At 37.6% G+C, this 15,017-nt stretch overlaps 3 protein-coding genes across 5 annotated transcripts in view; 2 read left to right on the top strand and 1 right to left on the bottom strand.

The window, feature by feature from the left end:
* The first annotated feature begins 345 nt into the window (after nucleotides 1-345).
* On the top strand, nucleotides 346-1,540 carry LOC110373092 (uncharacterized). The gene has a single exon (XM_021330229.3). It carries the CDS (start codon nucleotides 964-966, stop codon nucleotides 1,450-1,452), a length of 489 nt encoding a protein of 162 aa, XP_021185904.1. The 5' UTR covers nucleotides 346-963; the 3' UTR covers nucleotides 1,453-1,540.
* LOC110373091 (elongation factor Ts, mitochondrial) lies at nucleotides 1,537-4,163 on the bottom strand. 3 transcript variants are annotated; one of them, XM_021330225.3, is made up of 5 exons: nucleotides 3,979-4,163; nucleotides 3,606-3,656; nucleotides 2,958-3,107; nucleotides 2,584-2,835; nucleotides 1,537-2,192 (listed from the first exon to the last, which is right to left on the bottom strand). In XM_021330225.3, the coding sequence occupies exons 2-5, from the start codon at nucleotides 3,633-3,635 to the stop codon at nucleotides 1,668-1,670; spliced, it is 957 nt and encodes a 318-aa protein (XP_021185900.3). In that variant the 5' UTR covers nucleotides 3,636-3,656; nucleotides 3,979-4,163; the 3' UTR covers nucleotides 1,537-1,667. The 3 variants fall into 3 exon arrangements, with proteins under 3 accessions (XP_021185900.3, XP_021185903.3, XP_021185901.3); XM_021330228.3 differs by lacking the exon at nucleotides 3,606-3,656 and adding an exon at nucleotides 3,333-3,373; XM_021330226.3 differs by lacking the exon at nucleotides 3,606-3,656 and having other exon boundaries at nucleotides 3,979-4,162.
* A 168-nt stretch (nucleotides 4,164-4,331) lies between these two features.
* LOC110373138 (dynein axonemal heavy chain 7) overlaps nucleotides 4,332-15,017 on the top strand; it is a 30,817-nt gene continuing 20,131 nt past the window's right edge. Inside the window, exons 1-28 of the mRNA XM_064035126.1 lie at nucleotides 4,332-4,452; nucleotides 4,551-4,779; nucleotides 4,973-5,189; nucleotides 5,398-5,533; nucleotides 5,795-5,961; nucleotides 6,144-6,297; nucleotides 6,602-6,751; nucleotides 7,283-7,474; nucleotides 7,550-7,678; nucleotides 7,782-8,029; nucleotides 8,258-8,479; nucleotides 8,591-8,672; nucleotides 8,761-8,885; nucleotides 9,040-9,217; nucleotides 9,314-9,435; nucleotides 9,656-9,940; nucleotides 10,050-10,172; nucleotides 10,246-10,399; nucleotides 10,582-10,808; nucleotides 10,958-11,102; nucleotides 11,398-11,526; nucleotides 11,872-12,034; nucleotides 12,316-12,434; nucleotides 13,035-13,197; nucleotides 13,681-13,817; nucleotides 13,997-14,227; nucleotides 14,397-14,562; nucleotides 14,724-14,869. Of these exons, the coding sequence (XP_063891196.1) occupies nucleotides 4,441-4,452; nucleotides 4,551-4,779; nucleotides 4,973-5,189; nucleotides 5,398-5,533; nucleotides 5,795-5,961; nucleotides 6,144-6,297; nucleotides 6,602-6,751; nucleotides 7,283-7,474; nucleotides 7,550-7,678; nucleotides 7,782-8,029; nucleotides 8,258-8,479; nucleotides 8,591-8,672; nucleotides 8,761-8,885; nucleotides 9,040-9,217; nucleotides 9,314-9,435; nucleotides 9,656-9,940; nucleotides 10,050-10,172; nucleotides 10,246-10,399; nucleotides 10,582-10,808; nucleotides 10,958-11,102; nucleotides 11,398-11,526; nucleotides 11,872-12,034; nucleotides 12,316-12,434; nucleotides 13,035-13,197; nucleotides 13,681-13,817; nucleotides 13,997-14,227; nucleotides 14,397-14,562; nucleotides 14,724-14,869 (4,551 nt within the window). The 5' untranslated portion in view covers nucleotides 4,332-4,440. The remainder of the gene's footprint in view (nucleotides 4,453-4,550; nucleotides 4,780-4,972; nucleotides 5,190-5,397; nucleotides 5,534-5,794; nucleotides 5,962-6,143; nucleotides 6,298-6,601; nucleotides 6,752-7,282; nucleotides 7,475-7,549; nucleotides 7,679-7,781; nucleotides 8,030-8,257; nucleotides 8,480-8,590; nucleotides 8,673-8,760; nucleotides 8,886-9,039; nucleotides 9,218-9,313; nucleotides 9,436-9,655; nucleotides 9,941-10,049; nucleotides 10,173-10,245; nucleotides 10,400-10,581; nucleotides 10,809-10,957; nucleotides 11,103-11,397; nucleotides 11,527-11,871; nucleotides 12,035-12,315; nucleotides 12,435-13,034; nucleotides 13,198-13,680; nucleotides 13,818-13,996; nucleotides 14,228-14,396; nucleotides 14,563-14,723; nucleotides 14,870-15,017) is intronic.

Genomic DNA, 15,017 nt, shown 5'->3' with positions numbered 1-15,017 from the left:
GTTATGTCTGTGTATTAGACCTACAACAGCACGAGCGAGTCATGATGCGATCATAAATCGATTTGACGCGGTCGAATGGGTGTAAAGTGGTCCATATTGTGCTATTTATTTATCTACTTCGATTATTGTAATTACTGCAAAAAATTACAAAAAATGTTCAATAGTTATAAATTGATGTCTGTAGGCGTAGGAGCTCGAGGTACTTACTCACATCTCTTCCATTTTATACTCAGATCTTTTCGAACCCTGTGTTAATGTTTATTCCAAAAAAATACTTACGGGAATCAAACCCGCGCTAAGCAGCGCAGCGTAACAGACACTCGCTGTGTTGCGTGACTGACCGAGATCTTGTCGGAAGATGCGCTTCTTATCATTATGTCTGTCTAATTAATTGTTATTCTCTGGGATACCTATTATGAATAGAAATGAAGATTGAGAATTATCTAGTTATTTAGCATCTTGATATTGTGTAGGTACTGAAAATATAGAACTCAATTAATGGCAGGCTATCTAATATTTTCAACAGCAGAGAGCATAAGTAAATAGGTACAATAGTGTGCGGTCTTTGTTGAGCGATCTCTGTCATTTGTTATTTATTTTGATCCTCATTATTGCACAACGCTTACTGCATGACTAAACGAATGACATCATCAAATCATCAACTGGTAACTATTCTTTCTCATCGATAAACTGTAGCTACAATACCAAACTTGAAGATAGTAAAAATGCATGAAGAAAAGACTGGAGGTGTTGACTTTAGAGGGAAAAAGCTATCATATTTTTTATGAGAGTACACATGAAGGGCCTGCAATAAATGTATTTGTATGAGAACTCCTTAATACAAAACTCTTTAGCTGAATTTCCCAATTTTTTTGTCACAAACTTACGTCCCTCAGCTGAGGCGGGAAACAAATGACGGAAACTGTCATTTTCAATTCGTAAAAAACGTAAATTTTATCAATCATGTACACAGATGATAATTCTGATAAAGAGAGTGAGTTTGAAGACAGAAGCCCAGAAGACAGTCCAAATATTACAAAAAAATCTTTATCCACTGTTGGATTTAGGAATAATCCCGAAAACCAAAATGCGAGGCCACTCGCGCTGCGTGCGACGCAGTCCTTCACCGGGGCTGTCGAGGAGCTTCGGTTATGTGGTAACTTCCAAAGAATCAATCTTTGCAACAGGATGAATGTCATGTCGGCACCCAAGATAGCAACGGTATGTCCATGTGGATGCCTCTTGAGACCGGCAACGACGGGCCCTTTCAGGACGAGAGAACAGAACACACTGGCGCTGCACGTCGTCTCCCCCGAGGTGCTGAGCTACCACGGCTATTGTTTCGAACCTTGCCAAATTGCTATGTTTTGGAAAAAAGACTGCAGAATGTTCCTCTGGAAGGGAAAGGCCAAGATGAAAAACGTAATTCACGCAGATTCGTACAGAAAATGATAAAAGATACTTATGAATATTTTTGTAGTGATAAAGCTTTATCAACCATGTTTTTATATTTGAATACATGAAATTTAAAGAGTATTAATATTTAAGCTTTTATTTCTTAACTATTAAAATAAATATAAGCTATGGTTTTTGGTTATCACATAACAAAACCTCCAAAGATATAGCTACATGAACTGAGTATGCCATTAAATGGCTGCAATAATGCTTCACTGTAGGGTTTGCACTGTTTCTAATGGCTGCTTCTCCACGCCTGGCATATTGGCTTCAATAACTTCACCACACGAGAACCTTATGTAATCAATAACTTCAACTTTGTGTTGCTGCAACACTTCTTCAACTGTGTAAGCTGGGTCTAGTAAGTATTCTTGGTAAATAAGACAGGTTTCATCATCAGAATCTTTGGCAGGATGGTCCTTTTCCTTGTCACCAATTTTCCGTGGGGCCATGCCAACGATATGCTGGCACAGCTGTCTGCCAATGTCTTCAGTATCACTAGCTTGCCTGTATGCCAGTAGAGCTCCATATTTCCCTGCAGAGTACTCTGCGGGTGTCGCCGGCGCAGGGTGGGTATACCCGGCGATTTTAACATCACTGTTGTTTGCTTTCCAACATTCAGCTCGCCTTAACACCGCGTTTTCGCCAACAGTTCCAATGAATAAAGCTAATTCCTCCGACAGTTTCTTTCCACCTTCTGTAGACAGATTGGCTAACTGTTCACTGTCTAATTCCATCTGAAAATGAAAGGAAAATGTTTAAGAATTAAAGAATAGTTAAATCAAAAGCCAAGTGTTGAGGGTTCGAAGATAAAAACTCAAAAGCAAAGTTTCGCTTGGCAGAGGTACGTTTAAAATTCTGTAGTTATTAAGATGTGAAAGAATAATACATACAAATGCACAACGTGCATATAGTAACGCTTTGGGGCTGAATATAGCAGATATTATCATTTAGGATTTTGTAATTGCACATAATAAGAAAATTTCAACATTTTCAATGAGTAAACTGTTCTATCCACTTTTCTTGTATTGAATGAATACAACGCAACATGTTACAGTATAATGGTCATCTGAACTTTTGTTGTCTGAGCACAAAGTGTTCATACTATGCTTATAAATTGAAAAATACCTTAGTGACAGGTCCTTTGGCTTGCATATTAGTATGAGCAAACTTATAACATGCAATTGTTGCATCTTCAATCATTTTGTGGAACTTTTCATTCTTGGCGACAAAGTCAGTTTCGCAGTTGAGCTCCACCAAGGCTCCGTGGTTCTTGTCAAACTTCACAGCAACGAGACCTTGTAACGCTGTACGACCGGCCAGTTTGGTTGCCTTCGCCCAACCCATGGCTTGTGCTTGGTCATTCAACCATGCCTCAGCCTGTAATAATATAAAATAAAGATCAATATAAGGATTGCAATAACTTAAAGAACTTCTAGTTGACCAGTGACTTGGACCAGTGTTTAGTAGGAATCTAAATAAAATATTTTATTCATGCATACCTTTTCAGCATCATTGTTATGCATTTCGAGTGCTTTTTTGCAGTTGGCAATGGTGTAGCCTGTTTTCTTCCTTAGTTTGGCAAGGAGTGAGGATTCTGCTGCCCTGCAGATTGGTCCTGAGTGGAAGCGACGGACCAATTGGAAGATCATCTGAAAACATATTTTTTAATTTTATAAACTCAGGAGTTACACAAAGACCAAGTATATATTTACAAACAAACATGGCATACAGAAGAATAGAAAGTTTACAGCAAATATTATAGGCTTCTATAAGGGCCATCATTTAGAGCACTTGAATGCAGATACAACATATATATATATATTCAGGCAAACTAAAGCAACACTTTAGCATTTGTATCACATGGTTCCACTCACACAAATCAAATTTCAAAGCAGATTTAAGCCCAGTGGATGAACTGTGATAAGAAATGTTTAATTAAAAACAGTTGATGTTCTATGGTGCTCAGTTTAGCACTATAGCCTGTTTGTAGTATGGGAAGTAACTATTACATGAGTAGCTATAACTATGACATCATCTGAGCAGGACGGATACAGTATGTTTCTCCAATGAAGGTCAGAGGCTGACAGAGGCAGCTCTTGTTATTGTGTTGGATTAGTAGTTGAATGCTTCACAATAGCGCGATTTACCTTTGTATATGCTTGTGCCTTTAGCTTCATTTATCAAAATATTATTATAACCTATAAAAATAGCAATAATATTGACATACAAAAAAAAATACAATGACATAAACAAATTATTGGATTTGGAATAAAACCTTTGCGAGACAGAGTGCTGGCATTTAAAAAATAAACTAACCAAACAAATGAAGATAGTCTGTTGTCATGGACGTCATGGAGAAATCAATACTTGACAATAACAGTTTTCATGATACTGAGATAGGCTTAAAAATTATTTTATTTGTAATTTAGTTACTTTATTCATTTTGCTAGACTAAATAAGTGTCAAATAATAGAAAATTGTGTAAAGATAACCAAAAAACAAAAGTACTGCGGTACTCACCGTTTTTTACTTAATTCAAGCAAGTTAAAGGTAATTGACACAAGGATCTTGTCTTTTTATCACACCTCGATGCTAAAGTGTGGAAAAATAAGCAATTCTCAGTGAAAATCGTCGTAATTTGAACAGAACAAGAACAATTTGACAATTTGGCTAGCCAGTCCGTGCGGCCTGTCAAAAACGTTCGGTTACTGCTACTGTGAAATATTAAGATTTGTAATTTTATCATGTAAAAAATCTTTCTTGGCTTAAGAAAGTGTTTAAAATATTTATTAAATACCCATGTGATTTAGTATAAAATGTAATTAGTAATATGTTAAATAGGAACAACAAAACGTTTGTCAGAAAGTTACATCATACCTGCCTCATTGGTCTGCTACTACTGTGCACAGGGTCTCGGTTTCGAGTCCCGGTCGAATTCAAATGCTATCTACATTTAAAACGTGTTATTATCATTCTCGTTAAATGTTCCTAAATGTAATTTTTCATGTCTTTCTTTAACTATATATATAGAATTTATATATTTCTTGAAATAGGTATTAATTTATTTGAACTAATACTAATGTATATTTTAGGGAGCCAAAATGCAGAAAAATAAGCCATCTCGAAAGAAAGGCCAGCCCTCTCCTTCTACTTCTGATGTGAAACTACCTAAAATACCAAAGATTTCAATGCCGGAGGACTTTAAAATACGAACGCGGCCTTTGTTTTCTTTGCCTGAAGAAGTTTTAAAATTACCTGCGCCGGCTACTAAAGCCGCAAAACTGCAGGCAGCGAAACTTGCGCCGAGGAAGAAGTCCAGCGGTATCTAATTGCTTAAACTTTCCACGCTTACTTTATATTTTGTAGATAGTTCTTTGCAACTAGCTTATCTTGCGAGTTAATTCAGACAGGAAGAATATTATATAGAGGAGTTATTTTACATAGCTTCTTTATGACGAAGAATTCGTATACGGTAGGCAAAGTAGATACCTACTTATTACCCCATTACTTTCAGTGATGCAAAGCTTCACAGCTATGAGGAAAGCTCGAGAGGAGTTCAGACTTAAGCTAGTTAATCTGATATGTCAGATAGATACAGAAGATGACCAGGATGAAACGCCTTTGGCGATGCCTTCGGGCGAGGAGCAGAATGTGCTACGGTATTACTACTATCTGCGATACGGTATCGATACCATACACGTTGCTCCTTTGGATAACAAAATCATATTAAGGTAAGTTACTGGTACCTGCATCCAAGTGCACTCGTAGGTACATCTTATAAAGAGTTCGATGCAATTTTTGAGATGGTCGTCTGACCTTTTAATGGAATCAGTGGTCTTGTAGTCTACCGTGTTCGGAACAAATATTGCTTCTAAGTCTGCAAATAAAGTCTAATTAAAATCATTATCGCATTTATGTACACAAACCTCTTATTTACAGAGTACACAATCTCATATCTCCGAAATTGAAGAAATGGAAGGATACTCTATTTACTTGCACAGATGAGATGCGTGAAGACTTCATGATGAGTATGAAGAAAGCGATTGTGGATTTCGTCTTGAAAGACCCCAATACGGTAGCTAAACTAACCATACCTACAGTTTTTTATACCGTAAGGTTGTATGATCCTTTCTTAGTCATACATTCAAATCATCACTAATATACACGCAAGGAGGTAGAATGCTTTATTTATTTAAATACATTACCTACAAAGGTAAGGTAGGTATATCACGTTTGAAATGGCGTAAATACAGAGGTTTTCTTCAGCGTTGGAATTAAGGTACCTATTTAATTAATGGTATCAGGTATTGTTTGAATATCAGTATTATTTCCACAGGAAGAATCGCTGGAAGAAGAAGATACCCCGCTGAAGCAAGAGATGGAAATGAAAGATGATGCCTGGAGGAACCGCTATGTGGTAGCCCATAAGCACTTGACGAAAAACTTGCACAGCGTCAACCCTTGCATCGCACAGGTGTTGCAAATCTGGTGGAAACAGTTCAAGTAAGAACATTGACTGAATTCTTCTAACTGGAGTCTTTTGATTATGAATCTATACCAAGCTTCTTCTATGTCAGTTTAGTCATAAATAGTAAAAGAGAAATAGTCTGTATTCCTGTCGGATTTATAATATTCATCAAACATCTCAAGGTTTTTGTAATTACATTATTTTCACCTTCTTTTAGTGATTTAAGATTAATAAGCATGAAAGATATAATGACAACGAATGAGGCATACGAGCTGCAAGACTTCTGTTTCGTTTGCAAGAGACATATTGAAGCAGCGGGTAACGTACTCACACATCAGTGGATTCCAACGATACAAGCGGTTTTTCTTCAGGTTAGCTATGTCTCATCAGTGTCCCAAGGGGAAAGTAGCTTATATTCTGATGTATGCCTACCAACTTTTGCGTGAATGAACATCCATAAATTGACCCATAAGGTCATCCTTTTAATTTAATTTACCTACCCACAATTTATTCTGAACAGAATACATACATGCAGTCAAATATAAATTAAATTGTTTTACGGGGTCTTTAAGAGTTGATTGCGCAATTTTAGTGTGATACGATTATAATGTGGCAGAGGATTTTTTTAATAATTTAAGTTACTATGACTTTAATATAAGGGTGTATAATCTTTAGGGCAGCAAAAAGAAGTTAATACCTGAACCGAAACAAGCACTCAAAATGAAGCATTTCTACAACTGTTTGGCGTGCATCATGACTTACAATCTTCAAACTTTATGTTTGAAGTCAATGCAGGAATTTACGGAGTACATCATGGATGTAGGCGTAAGTAAATATATTGCACCTGTTTATTACATTAATGTATTGCACTTCATAATCCTGTCACAAGTCAAATTGTCTTTAGGACCGATCGAAATTGCGTGTTTCTAACCGACTTCCCAAAAAGCGGAGGTTCTCAATTCGACCGTTTTTTTTTTGTTACGCGGTTACTCAGCCAATTATTGATCGATTGTATTAATACATTGGGTAAAAACTTGACACTCAGGTGTTTGCTTGTGAAGGTTTTGAGCTGACCTGATGATGGAGACCAGAGAAGGTCGAGGGAACTCGACAACCGAGTATGTAAACTACCTCGTGTTTGGGCTTATATTGTTCGTATTGATGAGAACTTTCCAGTTATGCGGATAGTGATAACTATTCGTATCACTGAAAAGCTGAAAATAAAAAAAAACTTTTTACAAAAAAATAAAACCGACTTCAAAAAACACTAATAAGCCAAAAAAAAAACTAATTTTAGGTGCATCGACCTAGAAGTCGGTGGCAAAATTAACTTTAGGGTGTAATGAATGATTTCAGGGCAACAATCAGGGCTTCATTATAAATCTGGGATTTCAAAATGAAGCTATAGAATTCGATCCCACATTTCGACAGTTCAAGGATCAGTTGAGCCTTTTGTACGACTATCTCATTGATGCTTGTCGGCAGTCTCCGCGTTTGGAGACTATACTTTATCAAGATTTCACAGGGGCTACGCGAGCTACACTGAGGGTATTGGATCTAATATTTGAGTAGCAATTCACATTATTAACTGCAAATTATTAATCAGCAATGTTGTTTTTCTAGCCTATCATAGATAATGATCTAGTAGATTCCTATAAGGCACAAATTGCGGAATTGATTGCGGAACAAAGGATAGGACCAGAACTCAGAGTTCAGGATTTCGATGACTATATCTGTTTACTGAATGGCGAGGTAATTTTTAAGTTACTGTATGAAGTAATTATTCAGTAATATGTACTATAGTTACGTTACGGGTATTCTTCGAATTTGTATTTTTTTTTTCCTTTTTTTGCAGTCTCAAACTGAAGTGGAAAATTTTCTGAACGCAAGCCCAGAGAAGTCATTTGAAGAGTATTGTGTGGAGTCGGTGAAATATGTCGAGCTAGCAAGAGAAATACCTTCCAAACTAGAGGGGACCATCGTCATCGGGATGTTTCAAATGCAGAGAGGGGAACTGATTAACTCCTTACGTTCTGCTGCTACCAGGCTGGCCAATACGTTATTGAGGAGGATGACTGAAGACTATCAATTGATGATAAGAGCGTTAGTTTTATATTACTTCATGTAACAGCTCAGCCCATTTTCACTTTAATAGATGACTTGTGAAACGAATAAAAAAATGAGGAGGTAAGGTACCTAGTGCATAAACGGCGAGTCAAAAAAGCTGAAATATACTGCATATAGTACGTAGGCACGTCAAAAAGGGGGGCTGTTTCCAGCTATATCATGATTCATAACAATGAGTCTCTCATATCTTCGTTATTTTCGCAGAATTTACGACGAATATGCAGCAATTGCCCACACATTGCTAACTCCACCGGCTGACACCGCGGCTCTTATGGAGCTGATGGCTTACGTCAAGAAGGTCGAAGATGTCATCCTCGCCGAGATGGAGGACAAACTGCGCAACGTTATGAGATACATCGTCTTCTTGGGAGACTACACCACGTTCTCTCCACTCGAGCTCAAATCTAATAACCAGACATATCATTGGTAATGTAACAGACTGAAATAATCAATACCTACTTTGAAAAAAAGAAGTCATGTGTTTGCCTAGGGCCTGAAGAGTAGTGCAAGTAAACCTTCATATACAGTAATTTTCAGGTACGCTCGGATGCCCGGTATCATAGAAGAAGCGAAAGCAATAAGTGATCAGAAGAAATTAGAATACCAAGAACTGTTGAAGGTAAACCTCGAATCTGGATTTACGACTTTTACTGCAATGATGTATCTATATCAAATACATATTTCCACAATTATTAATTTCTCTACAGGTTCGCATTGCCAAGTTTATTGATGATCTGGATATTTATGAACTACAAGTCAACGAAGTGCAGTATTGGGGAGACATCAATGAGCTACCCAAATACGTGTCGCGTGCACGACATTTGGATGAGAAGTAAGCTTTATGAATTAATGTTCTCTTCTCTTGATGATTCCTATATTTAGATCACTTTTACGGGGAAAAGAAAAGCCTATACTATTTACTTGTAACCCTTAATATGGTGTAGTATGATATGGTAACAAATGGCTTTCATCTCCAATTTGTGCAGGTTATCAAATGCCCTCACAAAGATTGATCAATTCAATGAAGAAGAGTCGTCGTTCGGATGGGATTTATCTCAGTACCCCAAGAGGAAGGCGGTGTTTGATAAACTAGTACCATATAAGAAATTATTCGATGCAGGCTATGACTTCCTCGAGAAACATAATACTTGGATGTCTACTAAAGTGAGCCTTTATATCTTACCCTTTACCTGTTTTTTTTTATTAAATAGTACATGGTACTAACTACAAGATATTTGCTATTCTTTTGGATATATTTAGGTCGGCAGCTTTGATCCAGAAGAAATAGAAGGCGATGTCAGTTATTATTATAAAATTGTGTACAAATTGGAGAAGTCATTCGCTGAAGTTCCCGAGACTCATCGCCTCGCTACTTCGGTGAGGTAGGTAGCATTTGTTATGTAGATTATTTTCGCGACAGCTGAAAATATGTATAAAAGATCCTATATGGAAATATCAGCAGGGTCGCGTTTGTTAACATTCGTAAATGCCAAAGTTGAATATTCGTATTTTTAATTGATTGAATAAAGTTGTATTTTAGACCAGGTGTAAGATACACCATCTCATTTCACAGACATTCTCTATAGAGGTATACTATTTCAGAGAACAAATGGATGAATTCAAGACCCACTTGCCAATCATTCAAACACTAGGAAATCCTGGTATGAAGTTACGTCACTGGGACAAGATCTCAGAAATCGTTGGTTTCCCTATCGTCGTGGATGAGGAGTTGTCGCTAGAGAAAGTGATCGATTTCAACCTGGGCGATTACATCGATAAGTTTGAGAGTATTTCTGAAGCCGCCACTAAGGAAAATAACCTCGAAAGGGCTTTGGACAAGATGATGAAAGAATGGGCCGATCTCAAATTCGAAATCCTTGTTTACAAGTTAGTTATCAATAACATTTTTGTTTAGTTAACAATTAAAGAAAAGTGATAGTTTAAGATAATTTTGTAGGAATTTGTGTGTACTTTTACACTAACATATAATTTTCAGGGATACCGGAACCTACATTCTATCAAGTGTCGATGAAATTCAACTGCTGTTAGACGATCATATTGTTAAAACTCAGACTATGAAGAACTCGCCGTATATTAAGCCATTCGAAGACGTTATTTAGTAAGTATTCTTGAAGAAGAAAATAAAGATTTTTGCGAAGAATAAATTGATAATTAATTCGTGATATTTCTAGTGATTGGGAGGGCAAGCTGATTTTGTTACAAGAAATCTTGGATGAATGGCTGAAAGTACAAGCTACCTGGATGTACTTGGAACCCATCTTTTCGTCTCCAGATATTCAGCAGCAGATCCCAGAAGAAGGTCGACGATTCAGTGCTGTCGATAAGGCAAGATAAATTGTTTTACCAATAACGGACAATTTGGATCAAATTTTTTGATCCCAAAGTTGCTGCGTCTTGCTTTAGTTAGACATAAACACAGCAACTTTTCAGAGTCAATCTACGATTAATTCATGACACGTAAATAAAAAGCTTGTGACGGAAAGTACATTATCATTATAAATCTGCAGATGTGGCGAGAAATAATGAAGGCTGCGTTCTCAGAGCCGCGCGTTCTCGATGTCATTATGATAGAAAAGATGTTAGATCGTTTGAAGAAGTCTAACAATTTGCTAGAGATGGTCCAGCGAGGTCTGAACGCGTATTTGGAGAAGAAGCGACTATATTTCCCTCGCTTTTTCTTCCTCTCCAACGACGAACTGCTTGAAATCTTGTCTGAAACTAAAGACCCTACACGGTGAGTGTACAAACATATATTTACCTATTCATATGTGTGCCTGTATACACTTAAATGGTGAATACGTAGTGTATCTGATATTTTTATAACTACAGTTACTATTGGTATTGCATAATTATTTATTTGCATTGTTATTTACATCGTAACAGAGTACAGCCTCACCTCAAGAAGTGCTTCGAGGGTATCGCGCGGTTGACGTTCACGGACGACATGGTGGTCACACAGATGAGGTCCTCGGAAGGAGAGATCGTGTCGCTCACTATGACTATAAATACCGTGGCTGCCAGAGGACAGGTAAAATGCTAAGGATTTTTTACTTTTTTCATAAGTTTTTTTTGTCCTTATTTGTTTCCTTATAACTAAATCTGACCTAATTTCTAATCCTAATCGGAGAACTAGGTAGTGGTTTGTTTCATATTTATGTTTAAATAAAGAATGCCTTACAATTTATGCATTATTTTTTTTTATTCAATATAGGAAGGAACGTTAGAAGCGTTTGAGGTTCATTCCTTCAAAACGAATCCCCTATGACTACTAACTCATCTCGCTTGAGAAATGGCGCGTAAATATTACCGAGTTATATTTGTAGGTTGAGAAATGGCTGCTGGAATTGGAGAAGTCTATGAAGGCGTCAGTGCATAATGAAGTGGCGTTATCTTATGATGACTATCTGAACCGACAGCGAGATCAGTGGGTGCTCGTTTGGCCCGGACAAACGGTTAGTATCGTAATTTGGTGCGCTTCCAACGCTGGCCACAGATTGCGAGGCCGTACTTGAAAGACATCTATTGATAGTGTCAATATTTAAATTATATGTATTTATTGATCGATGTGATTAACTATCGCATTGTTAATACGCCTACGACATTTCTATAATGCATAGCATCATAATGTCATTCCAAGGTAATGTAGAAGTTTTGGTATTGTATTTGTAGTTTTGACAATCGATGGATTGGCAAAATCGTAATTTGTGTTTTAGAGATTACTTCGATTTATTTTAAGATATAGGTTTTGAACATAAACTAATGTAACTTAACATAAATTTGCGATGAAAACATTTCAGGTACAATGTATAGCGATGACTTTCTGGACGTTGGAAGTGACGGAAGCCATTCACATCAGCATCCCCGCTATGAGGACGTACTGGGAAAAGTGTAACTTCCAAATCTCGAAGATCGTCGACCTGGTGCGCGGCGAGCTAAATCTACAGAACAGAATTACACTCGGTAATCTATGCTAATGTAATAAAGAGGAAACATTAGTTTGTTTATATAGGCTAGGGTACTGCAGGAAAAAATATTTCTCTGTTACACATACAAATTCTAGACTTTCCCCGAGTAACATGGGCCCTATTTCATCTGGTTTTCCCATCCTATTTTATCAAAACTACATTAATTCGCAATATGACTTTCTAAATATATCTACGTGACAAAAAGAAGAATAGTTACCTCATCTCTATGTATTGTGATAATAAAAAAGATTTTGATTTGTTCATTTCTTGATTCAGGAGCATTGGTGGTGCTCGATGTTCACGCTAGAGATGTGCTGATGCTGCTCATAGATCTCAAAGTGCAGCAAGACAATGACTTCAACTGGCTGTCACAGATACGATACTATTGGGAAGAGGTGTGTATTATACATAATACATAGTTCAGTCACATAATATGTAGGTGTTTGTCGATAACTTCTTAACAGTACCTACAGTCGTAAAAATTAAGGTAAAGTAAAAAAAAAAATATTATAACTTGATCCCAAACCATAACAAAGCATTATAAAAAGGCAATTTTGACAACGAAATAGAAACGAACTAGGTACACTTACTGCCCCAGCGGGGCCCAGCAGGGCCAAGGCCTGCCGGGGCTGCGGGTTGTTCGAAAGAGGTACCGCGGCCCTGGCACATAAGAAGGCCTACGACGGAACACGACGGCTTTTAGTCAGTAAGAGTCTGACACTCCCTCACCGCTGCTAACCCACCACAGCGGGAGGGGTCATTTGATGATTTTTTACGTCGTTAAAAAAAAGGTACAATTACTGACTAAAAACCTACCATTTTTGTTCTTAAGCCCTTTGTGTACCAGGGTCGAGATTTACTTTCGAACAATCCTTCAATCATTTCAATATAAAGGTCGATACAAAACTGAAACGACTAGAACCAATTCACATTACTACGCTATATAAACTTGTAAGCTTGTCTCGAATTTTGAATAACATATTTCGGTGTTGTAGATGCAAGAGGAGGAGACCAAGTCTTGGCAATGCGTGACCCGCATGATCAACTCGCAGCTGCCGTACGGCTATGAGTACCTGGGGAACACTGGTAGACTGGTCGTCACTCCGCTCACTGATCGATGCTTTAGGACCTTGTTCGGAGCTTTGCATCTTAATCTAGGTACGATTTTAATCAAATCAAATCGTTTATTTTGCATAGAACATGGGTACAATACGCACTTTACAATTATTATGTTTATAAATTAAGGTAAATCCTTCGACTTTTATATTCGGGATATTTAAATAAAAAATGGTAATCTTTGATGTCCTTATTTTATTCAAAAAGATCTTACAATTCAGATGTAATCGAATACACCTTTATGTTTTGATTTTAAAAGTTTAGCGGATTACAATTGTTAGAAATTTCGGCGATAAACAAGGACAGCAAAAATAACTTTAAGGTATATTATAATTGCGAACGATATCAGCAGTGGACTGCGATAGGCTGATGATGATGATGATGATGATGAACGATATCATATGGTAAATTAGGTCAAACATCAGTAAAATATTTTATTTTAAATTTCCTGCTACCATTCAAAGCATTCACCTTACAATCTAGCACGTCACTTAAGCCAACTCTAATATTGCAATGGAAAACCAGGTGGAGCACCGGAAGGTCCCGCCGGCACTGGCAAGACCGAGACAGTCAAAGATTTGGCCAAAGCTGTGGCTAAGCAGTGTGTCGTGTTCAACTGCTCTGATGGTCTCGACTACATCGCCCTCGGAAAATTCTTTAAGGTAAATCAGAGGAGTGAAGGCATCTAGTTTACTGTCATACTTTTGCTTATTTACTATTGCTCATTTATGAAGTTTGGGTGACAATAAATAAAAAAAAATATCTACTATGTCTTTTGAAAGTCCATAATAAAGAAGACACGAACTGACTTTTAAACCACATTATTCTTGATATTGTAAAGGGTTTAGCCTCTTGCGGCGCCTGGTCGTGCTTCGACGAGTTCAACCGCATCGACCTGGAAGTGCTCTCAGTGGTGGCCCAGCAGATCCTGTCCATCCAGCGCGGCATCAACTCCGGCTCCACGGAACTGCTGTTCGAAGGCACCCTGCTGCAGTTGGACAAAACCTGCGCCACCTTCATTACTATGAACCCCGGTTATGCTGGCCGATCTGAGTTGCCTGATAATCTGAAGGTGACGACAGCTGTTAAAATAAAAACATTAATTTTCATTTTGGAAGTTTGCTTAGTGTTGAATATTACATCAATGAAATTAAATCTATTCCTAGTATTAATCGTGGTTTTTAGAAACCCACTTTTCTTCCGCTTTTCATTACATAAATATCCTATTTGGTCATCTCCAGGCGTTGTTCCGTTCCGTGGCTATGATGGTACCGGACTACGTGCTGATCTCCGAGATTGAGCTCTACGCCTTTGGTTACCTTAATGCTAAGCCGCTTGCTGTCAAAATCGTGGCCACCTATAAGTTGTGTTCAGAACAATTGTCCTCCCAGTGCCATTACGATTACGGTGAGTGCGTTTCATAAACAATTTTCATAATTTCGTATTAGATGCAGGGGGTTTATTTGGGCAGTCAAGCTTGAGAGGAGGGTGAAACGAGAAGGTTTTTGAGTTTGTCTTGCAATGCTCATTTTTTTCAAAAAGTTTATATTCTATTTATCTCGGTTTAGGTATGCGGGCTGTAAAATCAGTGTTGCGTGCGGCTGGCGCTCTAAAATTGCGTTACCCCGACGAGCTCGAGGATTTGATTCTACTGCGCTCCATCAAAGACGTCAATCTTCCTAAGTTCTTGGAACATGACGTGCCATTGTTCATGGTAAGTTGAAACACAATGATCTGCTCTCGTATTATAAATCGACTGTCATTTTGTACAAAGCAATTAAAATGATTTTGTTTAATCCCTCATTCGATATAATCCTGTCTGTCACCAGCACACATACGCATCTGATGGCTGTGTAACGAGA

This window comes from Helicoverpa armigera, chromosome 6 (genome assembly GCF_030705265.1).
Source record: "Helicoverpa armigera isolate CAAS_96S chromosome 6, ASM3070526v1, whole genome shotgun sequence".
Lineage (NCBI taxonomy): Eukaryota > Metazoa > Arthropoda > Insecta > Lepidoptera > Noctuidae > Helicoverpa > Helicoverpa armigera.
Note: the sequence above shows the minus strand (reverse complement) of the source record. Positions and strands in the feature narration are given on the sequence as shown.

What these genes read in the sequence shown, in the direction of transcription:
- LOC110373092 (XM_021330229.3), top strand. Translation starts at nt 964, where the DNA reads ATGTACACAGATGATAATTCTGATAAAGAGAGTGAGTTTGAAGACAGA.
- LOC110373091 (XM_021330225.3), bottom strand. Translation starts at nt 3,635, where the DNA reads ATGAAGCTAAAGGCACAAGCATATACAAAG. An exon ending in AGGCACAAGCATATACAAAG is followed by an intron (nt 3,108 to 3,605) that starts GTAAATCGCGCT and finishes ATATGTTTTCAG; the next exon opens with ATGATCTTCCAATTGGTCCG. An exon ending in ATAACAATGATGCTGAAAAG is followed by an intron (nt 2,836 to 2,957) that starts GTATGCATGAAT and finishes ATATTATTACAG; the next exon opens with GCTGAGGCATGGTTGAATGA.